Here is a 20,025-nt window from a genome sequence, read left to right on the forward strand (position 1 = left end):
TTTCCTGAAATTATCAGTTTAAACAAGCCACTCAAATCTGTGCTGAAATCAGTACCTCTCATGGGGCACCTGGGTGGCTCAGTTAAGCGTCCGACTCTTCTTTTCGGCTCAGGTCATAATCTCAGAGTCATGAGATAGAGCCCCGTGTTGGGCTCCGCACTCAAGAGGGAGTCTACCTGAGGATTTTCTCTCTTCCCCACCCTCAGCCCCTACCCCCGTTCTCTCTCTCTAAATCTTAAAAAACAAAACAGTACCTATCATTATGCATTTACTTAGAATTTTCTTTTTCTTGAGCTAGCACAAGATTTTTAGCATATTAATAAACAAAAAACATGCAGACACCAAATATAGGCCCCATTATTTACCTCCTGTTATGGAGATAAAATGAAACTATTAGAAAGAGAAAACATCTGGGGCGCCTTGGTGGCCCGAAGGCTCAGGTCATGATCCCAGCATCCTGGGATCGAGCCCCACATCGGGCTCCTGGCTCAGCAGGGAGCCTGCTTCTCCCTCTCTCTGCCTCTCTCCCTGCTCATGCTCTCTCTCTCTCTATCTCTGTGTCTCAAATGAATAAATAAAATCTTAAAAAAAAAAGAGAGAGAAAATATCTGAGTCTGAATTTCATTCTTACAGATTACTTTATAGTTTTCATACATGTATTATTACTGTGTAAGCCAATAATGTGTAAAATCTTATGTCTTATACAAGAGTTTATAATAAAGAAAAGACTAAGTAAACTTCTATCAGGAGGCAGCCAAAATGGACTCAAAGTAGATTCTGCACTCCGGAGAGAATCATGATCATGTTACATATGTGGAATCATTCTACACATATGTCCATAACAGGTATCAGAATGAATATGCTACATTTTTCAAAATTATTCAACTTATTGTAATTTAGACAAATTTACACTGCTCCATAAAGCATAAAAATGAAGTAGTGATTACAACACAAATTTTTAAAAGAAAGAATATCTAAACTCAGTACCAGTTTGGCTACTCTCCAAGAATAATCCTTGAAATTTCCTTCAGAGTACATCTTCTAGCTTTGGAAGAATGACCTTTACACTTTCTTCATTTTCTAAAAGCACAGAAGTTGATAGAAAATAATCTTACCTCTGATGAGTCCATTTTCGGAGATAATGTGCAGGTCAATACATGGTCACCTATATTCTGTGGATTTTGTTTCAGAAAGCTATACATTGACTGAGCAGATTCAGGACTATCTAACTGAAGAATTGCCTTTGGAGAAGATAAAAAAAAAATATTAAGTAGTTCATAAAAAAAATAAAGTAGAATTACCATATGATCCAGGAATCCCACTTTGTGGTATTACCCCAAAAAACTGCAAGCAGGAAATCAAACAGACATTTGTACACCCATGTTCATACCAGTGTTATTCACAATAGTCAAAGGGTGGAGCAAACTAAGTATCAACGGATGAATAGATAAACAATGGATTACTATTCAGCTTTAAAAAGGAAGGTAATTCTGACATATGTTATAATATATGCCGGAAGACATTAAGCTAAGTGCAATAAGCCAGTCACTAAGATCAAATATTGTATGATTCCATTTATAGGAGATAGCTAGAGTAGTGAAATTCCTAGAGCGGAAAGCAGAGTGGTAGAATGGTAGTTGTCAGGGGCTAGGAAGAGAGAGGCACGGAGGAATTACGGTTTAATGGACAGGGAGTTTCAGTTTGGGAAGATAAAAAAGTTCTGGAGATGGACTGTGGTGACGGTTGTGTAACAACGTGAATATACTTAATGCCACTGAATGGACACTTAAACATGGTTAAAATGGTAAATTTAGTTACATATATTTTAGTAAAATAAAAACATTTTTAAATTTTTCTAAAGAATAGATATGTTTTTCTTCCAGACTTCAAATGTGATTACAAAGGTAAAGTTAATCTTCATTTCAAAGGAAACAAGAAAAAACAATCCTTAAAATGTTGCAAAGTCCGGGCAAAATGGAAAAGTATGATAGGAATTTTTAGGAAATTAAAAAAATACCTACCAGAAGATTAAACATATCTAAGTTCAAAATTCCTTATACCATCTGTCATCTCCCTTCCCTCCTATGTCACACTACTTCTAAAGTATCAAACATGCTCTATGTATCAAGTTAGAAGCATGTCAAAGAAATTAGTATCTACCTTTGGTGAATCAGGTACTTTTTCTGAAGCAAACACTACCAACTTTGATATGAAATCCTACCTTTAGGTAATATATGGTTGCTCAAAATCTAATTTTACTAGACAAGTATCTGAATTAAATATTTAACACAGAGGGCATAGCAAATGTCAAGAGGTTAGCAATTTCTTTTAAGAAACCAAACCCCTAAGTAAGGGATGATCATTTTATACTTCTTTCTGTATAACTAAACAAAAAACTTTAGAAAATATCTGGTAACACCTTTTTTCATTTTACAAATAAACTATCTAAAAGTTTAAGTCAACTCAGCCAAGGTCATAAAGGTAGTTAAGGCTAGATGAACTCAAGTCTAAACTTCCCCATAAGATAATGCTCTTTTGCACATACTACCTTTCTCCCTTGTGCAAGTTTTATTTCCCATTAAAACTTGGGAGTTCTGGGGCGCCTGGGTGGCTCAGTTGGTTAAGCGACTGCCTTCGGCTCAGGTCATGATCCTGGAGTCCCTGGATCAAGTCCCGCATCGGGCTCCCTGCTCGGCGGGGGGTCTGCTTCTCCCTCTGACCCTCCCCCCTCTCATGTGCTCTCTCTCTCTCATTCTCTCTGTCTCAAATAAATAAATAAATCTTTAAAAAAACAAAACAAAAAAAACTTGGGAGTTCTGGGGCACCTGAGTAGCTCAGCTGGTTAAGTGTCTGATTCTTGACTTAGGCTCAGGTCATATCTCAGGGTCATGGGATCAAGCCTTATGTCAGGCTTCCCACTCAGTGGGGAGTCTGCTAGAGATTCTCCCTCTCCCTCTTCCCCTCCTTCTGCTCTCTCTCTCAACATAAATAAATAAATAAATCTTTAAACAAAACAAAAAAACACTAGGAGTTCTGAGGAGAAAGTCATCATCTCTTCCTTCTTCTTATAGCCCAGGAGAAAATATACTGATCTATCATAGTTTGGCTAAGAAATAATGTTTATAAGTGCTTCAGTTCAGAAGATGGATTAAAAGTTGCAAACCTGAAGAGTACAGGGTTCAGTCATATATTCTCTACAGAACATATAGCTAAAACAGGAGGGACCTCATTACCTTGTTTTTATTACTCATGAATACGTGGTGAGCCACTTTTCCAAACTGAAGTCCAACACAAAGCACACACTGAAGTCCATCTTCTGGTAAGTTATCAAGATGTACAAATCGATTGTAAATTTTATCTATATTTGCCTGGAGGTTTTTTTTTTTTTTTTTAAGAGACAGCATAGAAAAAGAGAAACACAGCTGAAATATCAAACTATAAAACACAGACTAACAGTAATTTAATTTTTCAGAGGTCAGATGATATCCTCTCCCAGGAATAAGAAAATGACTATGTGAGTGAAGCCAGTGAGATCTTAGTTTTAGATTTGAGTGATCAATGCAATATACTAAAACAAGAAGTATAATCTTTCTTCTATCAACATAATATTTACCCAAAACACTTTATACCTAAGCCACTTAATATGGCTCCAGTATCTAGAAAATATTTCACAATAGGGATTACCATGTCCCTTTATTTCTTATTTTTACCAAGAGAAGATCCATCTGACACTTTCATCACCTCAATATTTAATTTTTTTAATTTAAAATCAATTAACTAACATATAGTGTATTATTAGTTTCAGAGGTAGAGTTCAGTGATTCAACAGCTGCATATAACATCCAGTGCTCATTACATCATGTGCCTTCACCATCACCTCAATATTTTAAAATTAGTAGTAAGGTTTTCTTTTATTTGTAACAGGTGAATAACCAATGTTTCCATCAATTAAACCAGTGTACAAAAGCATTTAACTGTAAAACCTACCTCTGGGTCATTTTCTTTAATCAAGGTTGTAAATATAGCTTCCTAGAAAGGCAGAACAGAGGGAAAGTGGAAGATATAAGTCTTCCTCATTCACATATTTATTTAGTCAGGATTTATAATAAAATAACCTATGTGAATAAACATTAAGCACTATTTCATAAAATGAGAAGTCAGCAAAAGTTTTGTTCCTTCTAAAAATCTTTCCTTCTTCCTAAACAAATCATTCAAGTCCCACCTTAATACACTTTAATTCTTCCTATTCCCCTAAGTACATTAAAGATTAGTAAGGTGGCATCAGGGGAGAACATTCAAATTCATATACAAGGAATAAGAGATTTAATTTAGCAGACAATAAGAGAATTCAAATTGTAAAATAAAAAGTTAACTAAGCAAAGTAGGGGATGAGGAAGAATAGAAATGTAGGCTAGTAAAAAAAAAAAACATAATAGTGCAGAGTATTAAATGTGCAATTATTTAGTACTGTTGATTATAAAGAAGGCTGAGAGTAGCATGAGACAAAAATGTCAGAGCTGGGAAAGGCTAGCTAATGGACGGCTTACCAGTATAGCAAAGGAACTTTATTTTATGAGACTCTGGTTCTTGAACTTTTTTTTTTTTTCTTTTCAACACTACTGACACATATAAAACAATTCTACCAATTACATCAGAGTGATTCTCTCTGAAAGGCTTTCTCAAATAACTTGCATTTCCACCTTCCTCTAGAGATTCTAAAAACTGCTTCATGCCTCTTAGCAGTTGATAATAAATATTTGTATGCCACAAAAAAACAGTGAAGGGTTTCTAAATCAGTTGACTTTGAACAGATTTAATTTTATATCAGTCTAGGGGTGCCTGGGTGGCTCAGTCGGTTAAGCGTCTGCCTTCAGCTCAGGTCATGATCCCAGGGTCCTGGGATTGAGCCCCATATTGGGCTCCCTGCTCAGTGGGAAGCCTGCTTCTCCCTCTCCCACTCCCCCCTGCTTGTGTTCCCTCTCTCGCTGTGTCTCTCTTATTTTTATATCAGTCTCATTGCTTCGTGGAGAAAGATTTTAAGGGAGAAAAAAACTAAAGGTAGGAGACATGAAGAACTACTTTAGTTGGAGTTTTCAAGAAACAACGCAATGATGGATGGGATAAAGAGGAAACAAGCTACAGAAATATTTAGACCTAGTGATGGACCGGTTGTGAGAAAATAAGAGAAAAACTAAAGATAACATCTGGGATTCCAGTTTGGAGGACAGATAAAGGCAGTAAAATAAGAATACAGAGTTGTCTACAGATAGTAGTTTTCAACTTTTTTTCCATTCTGACATACATGAGGAATTACAGTCCCTCAATATGGAAGTAACTCTCAAACACTGGGATGGGAGACTGTGAAGAGACAGGAAGAAGCTTTCTCAATGACTCAGAGAAAACATGTAACCTGAAGAAGACACAAGCTAGAAAACATAACCAGCTATAATAAACCCGATCTAAAAATTTTATATTCTAGTAAAAATGACGGTAAGTCCATTATTTACCTCGTCTTTTATATTCATGTTTTCAGGAACCATACTTATTGAGAGTTGATTTCCATCCATTGATATTGGGAAGCAGGTATAAAATTTTACCATAGAGTCTGCAGATTTTCTATTTATTTCCATAAATATCTTTTAAAATAGAAAGCACAAGAACAAGAAAATAAATGTCTTTAAGTTCCTTTTTCTTGAAAAGATTTAATACTTAAGAGTCAACTGAATAACTTAGTAAACATTAAGATAAAAAAAAATGCATTCCTGAGAAAGTGAGGCCAATAGACCCAGAGTATTACAACAATAAGGAAGAAATAATGAATGACTGAACTCATAAGGCAACACTAAAGAGAGAAATAAGGGACATTCTAGTAAAGGACATTAAGGAAAATCTTATTTATCTTATTCATCATTTTACCCCTAGGACCTAGAGCAGTATCTAGCATACAGCAGATATTTAATAAATATTTAAATAAATTTAACGACTGATAAAATATGAGAATTGAAAGAACCAAAGAAATGTGTAATGATTACCAAGTTATTTTTAATTTTGTTGTTTTCCTAATTATAAAATTATAGTCCCATACATTTTGGTTTTAATTTTCATCACTGGGTAAATGAATAGTTGAACATTCTTCTGTGTCTGATAGTCAGTGAGGTAGAAATCTTCCATATATTTGTTCATAGTTATAATTCTTGTTTACAAAGGAACTATCTCTGTGTCATTTGCCAATTTGTTTATTGAATTTTTACTATTTTATAGTGTAATGAGGATATGAATCTTTGTTTTTTTTTACAAATATTTTTAATTTACATCTTGCTTTATGTTAATTTTAATTCATAAATGTTTATATGATTGAATCTGGTATTTTTCACATATCTAGAAAAATATTAAATCTCCAAAGAGTTAATAATTCTACTCAACTCTAATAAAAACTGGGCAGATAATAATCTATATTTTCTGTATTTGGATTTCAATGTATCTACTCATACTTTGGTATATGATGTAAAGTATGAATCTGAATTATTCATTTCCAGATTCCCATAATTTCCCCCTATTTCAATGTACTGTCACATAAAAAAATTTTATTAAAAAATTCATTTTTATTCTTTTATTCTTGTCTCTAAAGAAAAACAGCTTTAATGAAATATAATTTACATATCATAAAGTTCACCAGTACAGGTGTAGAATTCACTGGTTTTTAGCAATTTATGAAGTCATGCAACCATTCAAATAATCTACTTTTAACATTATGTGAAACTGCATTTAACTCACTTGTATTCACTCTCTTCTACTCTGTTTTCTGAAGCACACTGGTTCTGACCACCAGTAAACGTATATATATATCCTACTCTCAAAGATCTCTAGTGATCACTAACTCCTTTCTAATGTAGGAACACTACTACTACCACCAAAATGGTGTTTCCAGTATTTAAACTTTCCTGAAATCTCACTCCCTATAAGCTACCTTCCACAAGGTGTTTTTATTAATACATTTTGTTTTGTTTTAAAATTACAAAAGCAGTATGTACTTATTACTGAAAACGTAAAACACACAGATAAACTAAGGTTATTCCAAGTACTGATGACATATTTGAGAATGGTTACTTCCCATTTGAGTCTAATTGGTAAAACAGAAGGAATACTAGTAAAAAAGTGCAATAAAGTTTATGTTGTTATAAAACTCTGCGTTACATATTAAAGATATAAAACATTTTCTTTAGACTAAAATTTTGAGAATTTTGACACATTCAGTAAGCCATCCTCCCCATCATTAAAACTAGGTCAGATGAGAATAACATTAAAATATGGGATATCTGTTTTATATTTTAAAAATCCCTTAGCTTGAGTGGCTAAATTATTTTGAGGTGCTGCTTTTAAACCCTTTCTAAGTTTTGTGAACTTAGCGTTTTTCAAAATGTGCTTCAGACAATATGAACAGCTATTATCAACGCTTACCTTTTTATGAGATGATAAAATCAAAATATCCTTTAAAGCACCAAATGGTTTTACTAGGTTGTAAACTTCTTCTATAGAATATCCTTTATTAGGCAAATTAGAAATAAGTACCACACACATTTCCTCTGTTTCCTTCAAAACAAATTTAAGAGTTGACATTCAAATTTCTTTAACTGTTTTTGTATTAAGTTTATGCTGCAGATCATGTTATGTTAGTATTTAAACTGCATTTAAGACTAAATCTTATCAATTAAGAAGGCCGGTCTGAACCTCAAAAACAAAACAAAATGCGAATTTCCTCTCTTCAAGTACACAGCATAATTTCAGTCATACCATCTGTCCTCTAGTCAAGGCTTTTAGTTCTTTTTCAACCCCGTTTAAAAATACAAGTTTAAGGGGCGCCTGGCTGGCTCAGTCAGGGGAGCATGCGACTGTTGATCTTGGGGTGTAAGTTCAAGCCCCACAACTGGGTATAGAGATTACTTTAAAAAATAAAATCTTAAAAAAAAGTAAAAATAATAAAAATGCAAATTTATTTTTTTTTGAAGTCCAAGTTTAAAAACACCAGTTCATCTCTGACAACAACTCCCTCATGCACTGCTGCCATTCCTGTGCCATGTGAGGCTCACATCCCCAAGCTCCAAATCAGAGCATATCCTTTTATCTTGCTGAATAATCTTAGGGGCAAAATTAAAAAGCTTCCCCGATGCCTTGGAAACCTTTCCCTATAACCCAATCCCCACTACGAAGTAAATACTTTCACTTCTGCCTTTTCTTCTTTCAGATCTTTCTTCAAGAGGACTCTCATCAATGCCAATTTTTCCTTTTAGTAAATTTTGAGAAAATCCCCAAAGGTGTACTGTAGTTAACTGGACAACTTGTAACTTTTCTTTTGGGAAAAAAAGGGGGGTGGAGTGGGTGGAGACAGGAAGTTATAATTTTCATAAATCAGTTGAGAATGATTTTTAACTAGCACATCAACTGTGTTCATAAATGGTTCCTTTGGAAGTGCTTTAGATCAATCTATTTGTGCTTTAAAATATTTTTCCTGAAACAAAATAGTTAAGACATACTACTTAGTTACTACTTGAAGAATCAATCTACCAGTCAAAAATAAACTTATTGTTTAGCATCTGAATGATCTCAAGATCTTAACCAGTAAAATCTAAATTAACAAGACATTAATACAGTCATGACAGATGAAACCACAGAAAAACAGTAATGTGAACTTTATGCCCTTCAAATAAAACTTCAAACTCTACTCGCTATTCTAAAAACAGAGAACTGGCTGGTATTCTAAATATTAACTTATCTTCCATTTGCCTCTAAGAAAAAAGAGAAACAGATTTCACAAAATTCTACTGGTTTTAATTTGACAACCTGTTTTTCTACTCAAAAACCCACTTTGGCCTAAACTTTTTTTTCTTGGTAAAAGGTAAACCTCAAAAACATGTACAATTTATTGATAATCTGCACTTAAAACTTTTATGACTTACTGCAACTCAAACCCTATCTAAAAAGCCACAAATGATAAGAGTGCCTGGGTGGCTCAATTGGTTAAGCATCCGACTATGGATTTAGGCTCAGGCCATGATCTCAGGGTCCTGAGACCCACCCTGGAGCCCACTTAAGATTCCTTCTCCCTCTCCCTCGGCCCCTCCCCCACCTCTCCATTTAAAAACAAAAACCTAAGGTGAAGCAATAAAACTTAAAAAAAAAAAAAAAAGTCACAAATGACAGATTTTTCACCATTCCAAAACCTGTACATTTTTTAGTGGGTTTAGAGTAAGAAAAATATATTGTGTCAAAATTTCCTAAGCTTTTAAATAATAAGTAAAAATAAAAACTGACCTTGTTAACTGGTTCTTTTTCTGTGGCCTCCACAGCAGCTACTTAAGATACAAAATAAGGTAAGAATTCATGCAGATGTATTTTATTTACCAACATCCCTCTTTCCCCACAATAGATTAAATAGCAGCTGCATGAAAATGTACACAACTGACAAAATACTAGAAAATTTAAGAAGGATATAGCTACAGAAGTAACAATGGCTTTTAAATGTTTCATTTTATTTCTTGTAAGAGGAAAATTCCAGAATAATCAAGAGACAGTGTGAAGATCTGAATATTTTAAATTTCACTTAGGTATAAGCCTGAGATTTTAAAAAATATACATGTATATATGCCACAAAATTAAAAATCTTATTTTCTTAAAATTTAATTTTCCATCTTTAAACATAAAAGAACAAAATAAAATTTTTTTGACCTACCTGAAATAGTTTCCTTAGCACTATTTTCAGTGGCTTTGACTTCCATACTGGTCTTTATTTCAGAGTTTTCTGCATGAAATAGTCTGCTTTAATAGTCTAGAAAAACACACTAATATAATTAAACTAATGAATCTAAACAGGAACTTAAATGAGTTTGTCATTTTAAGTCTCTTTAGACTGACCTGATTTAAGTCAAAGCTAATGCAGACTTTTCTTTGAAAATCAAAACAATCCCTTCGAAAATTTTAAAGCAGTAATTCCAAAATATACTTCAAATGTACACAAGGAGATCTAAAGAAAGCACTTAAACGAATAAAAAGCGTTTAAAGCTTACCTGGTACAACCACAGGTTTACTGGTGTCTCTGTTTTTGACAATGCCAGCCTTTTTGACTTCTAGAGACCTCTTTCCACCAGATTTTGCTTTTAAAAGTAGAAGTGAACAATTATTCTAAGGATACGTTCATTTAACATGTTTCATAATAATACATATAAGTAATGTGGTCCAACTTCATTATAAAGGCAGTTTTTTTCCATATAGTTATTATTTCCACTTATACCTGTTTACCAATAAGATTAAAAGCAAATTTAAAGGGGCAACTGGGTGGCTCAGTGGGTTAAGTATCTGCCTTTGGTTCAGATCAAGATCCCAGGACCCTGGGATTAAGCCTCAAACAGGGTGCCCTGCTAAGCAGGGCTCCCTGCTAAGCTTCTCCCTCTGCCTCCTGCTCGTGCGTTTTCTATCTCAAATAAATAAATTTTTTAAAAAAGCAAATTTAAAATGAGATACAATTCTTGTTGATGGCCATTAATGGGCCACAGGTTTATCTTCCATGTGGCAGAAGCATTATCATAATTACACAAAAATTTTTTTGTAATTTCTACAAAGGCTCTTTAAAATTACCCTATATATTAATAAACGGATCATGTTAGTTTCAACATGTTACATTTCTTTCTTTATAGAGGAAATATATTCTTTTAACAGGGAAAGAAAAATATTTTTTGGAGTAACAAACTGAAAAATTTACAAGCTGGGGAAGGTAATATGAAGTGACAGCTCTAAAAAATGAGGAAAATAAAGATTTGTAGGGGGAAGTGGCAGAACAGTCTGTAATTATACAGCTGTCAAAAATGTTTCACCCGCAAAAATATATCTGCAATGGCACACACTGTCAAAAACCAACGTACCAAAAAAAGAAGTCCCATTATGTATCAGGTTTTAAATATCAGAGAAGTATCTACTAAACTTTCAAGATGTTATTAGATACTATAAATTATATGAATTTAAAACTTGCTTTTGGTATTATGTTTATTATATTCTTCAAGGCAGGATTAAGAACAAACTTAATAAATCCTCTGTCTCCGGAAAGTCTTACCTGTTTTGATTGAAGCTTTATTACCTTTAGCAGCTACTGTTACCACAGATTTTACAGAACCCGCTGATTTCCCTAAATCACAAAAGCTGTAGTCAAAATTGGTTTACTAGGATTAACAGATCAGTTTCTAAATCTAGCTATGATGACAATTTCTTCAGGGGGAAAAAAAAAAAAATCACTAAGAATTCACCTCCCCAGTGGGGTACTTAAAAATAGCATTCGGGCAAGTTAAATAAACCTCTGGATGTGTGGATCAACTAAGAAGCAAAATTACTAACTGTAAAGATATAAAAACAGTCCCATAATGCTTTTAATGGTTTCATAAACAGTTATAATTAGGGTCTCCCAGCCCAAGCTTCCTTGGCTCCCAGCTGACTGAAAAGCATTCAAGAACACCTTCATCATGGTTAAGCCACATAAAGCCTGCTTTGATTCATTTGTAGTGGGCTCTATGTGAACAGGACTATTTAAATTGTTCTGACCCTTCTTTGTACATACGCATCTTTATTTTCGAAGATAACGTATAAAGACTGTGATCATCAAAGTGTTACTGAAAAGATCACCAGAGAGTAAAATCCCTTTCTATTCAGAGAGCAACATGAGGTTTAGCTCTGAAAATGAGGACTCACTAACAACTAGCAAGGCTGCATTATGAGGAAAAAGCTCAGAATCAGAAGTCAGCAGATCAAGTTGAATTCCAAATTAAATTGTGAAGTCTTGGGGCATGAATCAATTTCTGTGCACATTTGCCCATTTGTAAACAAGGGTGGCGATTGCTATAATTACTTAAGAGGACCCCTGTAAGAATATGATTATGCTTTTGAAAAATTATCATACAAATAAAACTGACATGCACAAAAATCAACTGAAGCAGTTTACAAATCCACCCTTTATATCCAAAGATAGACCCTAACCTTTGCTCAAAAAGATTAATACCAATCCTTATAGAGTATCACCTAACCAGTCATTTCTTTGTCAATCCCAAGTTTGGACACAGTGCTTGAGTCACACTGAGCCCCAAATGGCTCTTAAGTATTTCTTTCACTATCCATATATTATTACAAATCAATTCACTTTACTACTTCTAGCTGGGCACCAGAACTTAAGGAAAAAATATGGAGAATTAATTTCCCAGCACAGTTAAGGGGTGGCTAAGCAGCTTTAACACCCATTTCCCCCAAATCTCTACCAGAATTCCCATAAACTATCAAACTGTTTACTAAATAAATGCATCCTCAAAACAGTATTTCTAGCTTCCCCTGACCCCCCCAGATTACTGCTTCGAAGAACCTACTATATAAAAATTCTGGATCTGCCACTAACAACGGTATTTACCAATGCAAAGCTTCCTTTCTACCATTACAGAGAAGATAATTTAATATATTGATCTCTATCCACTTAAAAAGATGACCCTAAACTAACCAGCATTTAGCAGAAATGAGAAGTAGGAAGGATAATGCTAGAGGAAGGAGAAAAAATAATTAGTTTAAACCCATGAAGGGCGACTGGGTGGCTCAGCTGGTTAAGCGTTTGACTCTTGCATCTCAGCTCAGGTCTTGATCTCAGGGTTGGGAGTTCAAGCCTGGCACTGGGCTCCATGCTAGGCGTGGAGCCTACTTAAAACAAACAAAAAAACCCCACTAAAGTCCATTAACAACTGAAAAGAAAATATAATTTTGCCGTTTGTTATCTGAACTATTTTATTAAAGAAAGTAAACCGAGAGACCTCAATAAAAGAGAAAGAAGGGGATTATCTTATTTTGATAATTACTACAAAGGAGTATTATCTACTAAGTCTCCTTTTTCAGAATTTCTAGATGGCTATAAATTAAAAAAATTAATATACACCCAGCACATACTTTGTCACATGAAATCCAAGACTACCGTTATATACTTAAGTAATTTAAAATTAACTAATATATCTAGAATTTTAGCAAAAAACATACCTGAACACTTATTGACTTTGGCTCCAGATGTCTTGGCTTGTCCAGTTTTGGCTAATAAGAAAAACATATCAATGACACATTACAAATACTTTCATTTAGATTTAGGGACGAGCTAACCTGGCAATGACTGAGAAAAACACTGTAAAAAAACATCCTTATACTCATCTTTGTATGCTTGTGAAACTATACAGGTAAATTCTGAGACATGTAGTTGCTGAGACAGAAGGAAAAGATTTAAATTTTAACAATATTAAATTGTCCTGCATGAAGACCGTACCAATTGATATTCCCATCAATAGCACATGAGAGTGGGGCTTCCAATTTCCACACATAGTAGATAAGAAATGTTATTAATCACTCCAATCTGAGATGGACACCGGTACGGATTTTTATTTCTTTAATTAGGAGTAAAGTTGTGTTGATTTTCACATGTTTATTAATTCAACACTATATCTTTCTTATGTTTAATTCAACACTATGTCTTTCTCTGTGATCTGCTATTCTTAATATTTGCCAATTTATCTTCTGGGTTGTTGAGGTTTTTCTTACTTACTAAGAGGTCTTTATATATTAAGAAAATTCATCTGTATCACATAGGTAACAACTTTTTAAAAAGTTACACAAAATACTTATGTAAAAATACTTTTTATGTAATCAAGTATTTTCCTGATAGGGAAGGATGCCCTCACTCTGCAATTAAAACCAAACAAAAAAACTCTCCATATTTTCTTTCAATACTTTTAATTACCATTTTGTATATCACAATCTGTAATTTATTTTGCCATTAAAGTCCTTTACTTTTACAAAGTGACTAAGCAATTTAATGAATAATTCATCTTTTCCTTGCTAATTTAAAATACTGCCATAATTATTTACTGATGTTCCGTATGTCCTGGGAACTACCTCTGGAATCTCTCTGTCCTACTGATCTTTTGTCTATTTGTGCAACTACATGAAACTATAATGAATCTTTACCTCTGTAACATATTTTAATATCTGTTAGTGCTAGTCTGTCCTAATTATTCTTCCTCTGCAGAATTTTCCTGTCTATTCTATGTTCATTCTTTATGTATAAACTTTATAATCAGCTTATATGGTTTAAAAATCTTATTGTTAGTGCCAACTATATTCAAATTAAAAAAGAATCTTACTGGCAGTTTTATTGGGTTCCTAACATTTATCTTAATATAAGAAAAAAAAAGCACATTATAATGGTGAGAAGCTTTCAATCAAAGAATGAGCTGTTTTCCCACATAGCACTACTTTATGCCTTACAGTATTTTAAAATTCTTTTCATAGCTTTTACCCTTATTATTTTAAATGGAATATTTTATTAGATTTCATTAAGTGGTTACTCTTTCTATATAATAAAGCAATTGAAACCCTATATTAATTTAGAAAATTAAGGTGACTAATTAGATTTAATAGCATTTCAGTAGACTCTCTTGGGTTTTCCGTCATACATACACATTTGCAAATAATAATGTTGAATCATACTTTCCAATTTTTATGCCTCTTGACTTGCACTGGCTAGTGGCTATTAGTTTTAGGACAATATTTATGTTAATTCACAGAACTGATGAGTATCCCTTCTTTTGCCCCTAACCTTAATGGGAACACTTCTACTAGTCTCACTATTAAGTATTAAGTAATCTGGGACAAAGGGTAAAGGGTCATTTATTCAATGCTAAAGAATTTGGACTTTCTCCTATGAGTCACTAAGAGTAGAATGATCAGATCTGCCTTAAAGAGATCTCAGGGCAACAGTATGAATAATGAAGCAGAGAGTGGAATAAAAATACCAGTCAGGAGGCTATCCTCAAAATTCAAATATGAATCAAAACAGTTACAGGTGTGATGAAGCAAAGGCAAAAGACAGCGTGAATGAAATAGATTTGAGAGAGAACCAGTTTGAATCAGCCACTGATTGTATGAAAAGAGGAAGATGTTATTTAAGTTTGAACTGAGTAGGACAGAAAAGAAAAGACAGAGAAAGGATTACTAACAATTTCTACACTGGATGATGAGTGATGACTGTTAGATAACAAATGAGAGGAGTAAACTTGAGGGGGTAGAGGTTTGTGTATGTATACAAGATGCCAGTGGTCCTTAATGCTGTACAAAGATAAAATCAGGAAGAAAAGTATGACATAAGAGGAACAGACATTTAGGGAAACCATTAAGGGAAGATAAAAGAGCAATCAAAGGAGATTAAGAACAAGTTTTCATTCTCAGAGAGGTAGTTTAATGTAAGTGAAAAGCTCTAAAATCATACAGTTTTAGATCTGAATCCTTACTCTTACCCCAAGTCATTTAACCTTGAGTAAGTTATTAATCACTCAATCTGTTTTCTCATCTATAAAATGAGAAGATGATTTGAAAGATTAAGGAAGAAAACATAAATTGCCTAGTATTAGTGTAACCAATGCTGAGTTTCTTTCCCTTGTTTTCTGTCTTCTGGCATAGATTATGCCCCTTAGTAGACTCTTCTGTTAAACAAATCATTACCTTATTCTAAAGTAAATTCAAACTCCAAACTAACCCTAGATCTCCTTTACCCTGTTACAACACTTTCCACTTTATAAAACACGTTATTTAGTATATATCATCTGTCACCTCAAGTTAGTATATAAGCCACTTGGAAATAGAGATCTTGCCTACTGGTTTACTGATGTATCCTAATACTTTAAAAAGTACATCCAATTATGAGCATATAGCAGGTGCTCAGTATTCTTTCTTTTTAACTAGTGATGGGTAACGGTTCTCAAATTCTCTTTCTGATCAAATTATACTTTTGCTTCCTTCCTGTACTTCTCTTCATCCTTGTTGATTTGTGCTTATAACCAAAGTTCTCTTTAAAACTACCTTATTAGGGGAACCTAAGTGCCTCAGTCAGTTGAGCGTCTGACTCTTGGTTTCCACGCAGGTCATGATCTCAGCATCCTGAGATCCAGCCCCACATTGGGCTCCGCACTCTCAGTGTGGAGTATGCTTCAGACTCCCTCTCCCTCTGCCCCTCCTTGTTCTTGCTCAGTTGTGGGCACCCACGCGTGTGCACACCCTCTCCCTCTCTAAAAAATAAATAAAAACTACCCTAATTAGCCTATCACTGTTCAATCTGACATTGCTAATCTCAAAAAAGATATCATGCACCCTTACTTCACCTCTTTCTCAATCCTATTTACCAGCTCCTGTCTTTCTACATTTCTATTAGAAGGCAGGATGTACTTGGTTTGAAGCACTTCTCCCTCTAATCATTACTTTTATTATGCTAGGACCACTCCCAAAATTTAGACCTTACACTTAACAAAAAATTTCTCAAGTATCCCACTTTCAACACCCTGTGACTGGCTGACCTAAGGGTATCTCCACTAGATAAGTGTTTGACAGCTGAAATTTATCAATGTTGAAATCTGAGTTCATGGTTTTTCTCAAAGAAATCACTACATCTAAGTTTTCCTGTTACATATATATATATAATCAGTATCACCACACTCTTCTAGTAAAATCTACCTAGCCTAAAACCTTGAAAATTTTAAATTATTTTAATTTTATCCACTAGAAAATTTACAGAATAAACATTCAGATTTTACCATCACACACCATTTTAATTAACATTTTTTTATATCAGGTCCCTATTACCTTAAAGTGAATCCCAACAGTGTTTTCTCAACAGGATTTTTCTTTCCTTTTTTTTTTTTTTTTTGGTGCAAAAAGGTGGTTTTATTAAAGCATGGGGAAACGACCCATAGGCAGAATGAGCTGCTTCAACAGGATTTTTCAATCTCTCCATTTATCCAATCTATATAAGAATCCTACACAACTAGTGGTTCTTTATTCTCTGTGGCAATTTCCCAGAGTCTGTAACCATTACTAGGTCTTACAGAGGAAAAACGGCAAGAATCTTAGCCAAGCTTCATGAACAGTGGGTTAAACAAAGCTAAATAGGTTTCTTTCCTGCAAGACTTCATAATGGGAATGTGTTCTGTGGAGTTTTTTTTTTTTTAGAAAAAAAAAAAAAGATACAAATCTGATCCAAAACATCTTCCAGGAATTAGTCTCTCACACTCTATTTTGAGAAATGCTATTAATGAAGTCAAATTCAAAAACTTCCCAGCACAACGCTTCAAGGACTTCTACAAAGTGATTCCCCAAATCTGTTACCTTTGTTGTATCATCTCCCTAACTAATCTTCTGCATCTCTCTATCCCTCCTTCCCCATATATATGTACACACATACATATATATATATGAATTTCTGAATAGAAATCCAGAACACACTATACACCTGTCTTTCTAAGAGAACATACAAAACAATCTAACTTTCTAAATATAGTTTATGTCGGGGCGCCTGGGTGGCTCAGTTGTTAAGCGTCTGCCTTCGGCTCAGGTCATGATCCCAGGGTCCTGGGATCGAGCCCCACATCGGGGTCCCTGCTCAGCGGGGAGCCTGCTTCTCCCTCTCCCACTCCCCCTGCTTGTGTTCCCTCTCTCACTGTCTCTGTCAAATAAATAAATAAAATATTTAAAAAATAAAAAAATAAAAATAAATAAATAAATAAAGTTTATGTCTACTTTATTTTAGCTTTTCTTTCTCATCCTTCAATATCAAGCCATTTATTCTTAATAAACTCAAGAGTGTTTGTTTTGGCAGTAAAAGAGAAAATTCAGTTTATTAAAATTGTATAGAAACTCACTTAGTTAGATTCATAACAAAGACCTGCAATGTTTTCCTGAGTATAAAGAAACAACTTTAACACATGAGTGTAGTAACATCGATTTCTGTTTGGTCTTTCTTGTTTACCTTTTGGCTCTCAGCAAACTTTCAAAATCAAAGGAGACTAAAGAGCAACTTTAACACGTTTTGTCTTATATGCTTTGTCTTATTGGTAGGGGATGGAAGGAGGTATTACAAAATTAACCTAAACAGCTATTACCTATGGAACTATGCATTATCTCATTGAGTCTTCATGTATTAACTCTTAACCACTAGAGCTTAATATGGGGGCCAATATGGGTCCCCTCTACTAAAGCACAATAATGTTTTCCTAGCATCATCTTGCAAGAAGTTTCTAGTAAACTGACAAAATATACTTATTTGGAGTATTAAAAGTAACAACTTACTGGCAGAAGCTGAAGTCACAGTTTCAACAGCTTTGGAAGCGTCTATATCTTTTCTATTTGAAAGAAGAAAAAATTAGGCAAAGATTGAAATTCTAAGTTCTAAAGCTTCTAAAGATGCAAAGTTTAAATCTAAAAAAGTTTAGGGGCACCTGGCTGGCTCAGTAGGTAGGGCATGCGACTCATCTCAGGGTCATGAGTTCAAGCCCCACGTTGGGCATAGAGCTAACTTAACAATGTCCCATTTAAACTGGAGTCAGGATAATAAAATATATTAAAAATGCAGTTGTATAAAAATTTTTAAATTAATTCATATGCACATTCATTCTCGCATATGAAATCATGGAATTACTTACTTTAAAGTAGCTGCAGATGCTTTCTTTGAATCTGCGGTCTTTTTCTTCATCTCTTTGTTCTATGAAAGAAAAAGATTTTGAAAAAAAATCTTAGTTTCTTCCCCAATTATAAAGGGCACTTTAGAAAATACACACAAGCATAAAGAAATACAACAAAAAACATTATTATGAAATTCAGATCAATTTAACATATATTTACTGACTATTCACCAATTGTCAAGCACAATTTTGGGCATTGGAGAGGAGTAGTAAATAAAACAAAGTCCCTACTTACTCTCGAACAAGATTAACTTCAAGGGGTAAGGAAAGAAAAACCACAAGGAAATTAAAAATACATACATATTATGTCTGTTAGCAACAAGTGCTGTGGAAAAACGTAAGAGAGAAAGGAAACAGAAGTGCTCTTGCTGGGGAATGAGGAGCAACTTCCAGTAAGTTTGTTATACAACTCTCACCAAAAAGGTGATATATGAGCAAATACCTAGAGGAGGTTAAGAGAGCAAGCCACTACCTGTGTTGAGAGCATTCCAGACAGAAGGAACAGCAACTGTAAAAGGCTTTTGAGCCTACTAGCTTGTTTTAGAAGTATAAATGATGCTTGGGGTTGGAAATAGAGAAGGAGAGAAAGAGGTATGTAGTGGTTTGGGGGTAGAGTGTGGGTGGAATGTGTGGTGTAAACTCATAAGCCATTTTGAGTACTGGCTTTTCCTCTCAGTGTGATCAAAAGTTCTGAGTCTAGGAATGGCAAGATCTGGTTCCATGTTGAGAATAGAGTCAAGGTGAGTGAAAAGGCAAGAAGAGAAGGACAATCTCTATTGTCATAATGCTACTATAGTAACAAAGCAGAAGACAGTGGTAGACTGGACCAGGGTGATACCAATTAGATACTGAAATGTCACGGTATTATTTGAAATATTTTTTGTAAGACAGTGATAAGAAAATGTACATCAATAGTAAAAGGTAGAATTAATGAATTACAAAGAATTGACCTTTCTTCCATTCAACCTTGAGAATGTGTTGCTCTGCTATCTAAGACTAGACTATTCCTTTTCATATTTACACTGTTTCTGCCTGAATCACTAGAGGCTGCCCCTGCATAACTATAAAATTTAAAATCTTCCAACTGTATTAAAGTGGTGTCCTCTTTCTGGAATTTCAGTTATATGCAGATTGGGTCTCCCAAATATATCCACGTCTTTCCTCTTCATTACTAATAGACTGTAAGTTCCAAGAGTGAGAGCACATCTGTCTTGTTCATCACTCTATCTTCTGCAGATACCACAATGCCTGACATATAACAGATTTTTAAGAAAGTTTTTCAATTAAAATGAAATTAAACTCTCATCTGATGAATTCTCTCTTTGGTTTTGTTACTCATTTAGATTTTTCTATAATGTTCAAACCAGTGATAACTGTTTTCCAGCACTGTTTTCCATTTCCATGTAATCTTCTTGGATCTTAGCTGACTGCCTACTCTGGGTTTTCAATATAATGTTGCCAT

The 20,025-nt window shown here is 34.2% G+C and overlaps 1 protein-coding gene across 8 annotated transcripts in view; it reads right to left on the reverse strand.

Moving 5' to 3' along the window:
• ZNF638 (zinc finger protein 638) overlaps nt 1-20,025 on the reverse strand; it is a 129,453-nt gene that overhangs the window by 19,332 nt on the left and 90,096 nt on the right. For 7 of the 8 annotated variants that reach the window (XM_035001336.1, XM_035001337.1, XM_035001335.1 and 4 more), the window contains 12 exons: nt 18,525-18,583; nt 18,172-18,224; nt 13,048-13,098; nt 11,102-11,173; nt 10,062-10,148; nt 9,728-9,796; nt 9,310-9,350; nt 7,459-7,590; nt 5,508-5,636; nt 3,988-4,029; nt 3,234-3,368; nt 1,116-1,241 (listed from right to left, as the gene is read on the reverse strand). In XM_035001336.1, the coding sequence (XP_034857227.1) occupies nt 1,116-1,241; nt 3,234-3,368; nt 3,988-4,029; nt 5,508-5,636; nt 7,459-7,590; nt 9,310-9,350; nt 9,728-9,796; nt 10,062-10,148; nt 11,102-11,173; nt 13,048-13,098; nt 18,172-18,224; nt 18,525-18,583 (996 nt within the window). The remainder of the gene's footprint in view (nt 1-1,115; nt 1,242-3,233; nt 3,369-3,987; nt 4,030-5,507; nt 5,637-7,458; nt 7,591-9,309; nt 9,351-9,727; nt 9,797-10,061; nt 10,149-11,101; nt 11,174-13,047; nt 13,099-18,171; nt 18,225-18,524; nt 18,584-20,025) is intronic. The other variant, XM_035001334.1, reaches the window with a different exon arrangement.

This window comes from Mirounga leonina, unplaced genomic scaffold, assembly GCF_011800145.1.
Source record: "Mirounga leonina isolate KUSES-001 unplaced genomic scaffold, KU_Mleo_1.0 Mir_125, whole genome shotgun sequence".
Lineage (NCBI taxonomy): Eukaryota > Metazoa > Chordata > Mammalia > Carnivora > Phocidae > Mirounga > Mirounga leonina.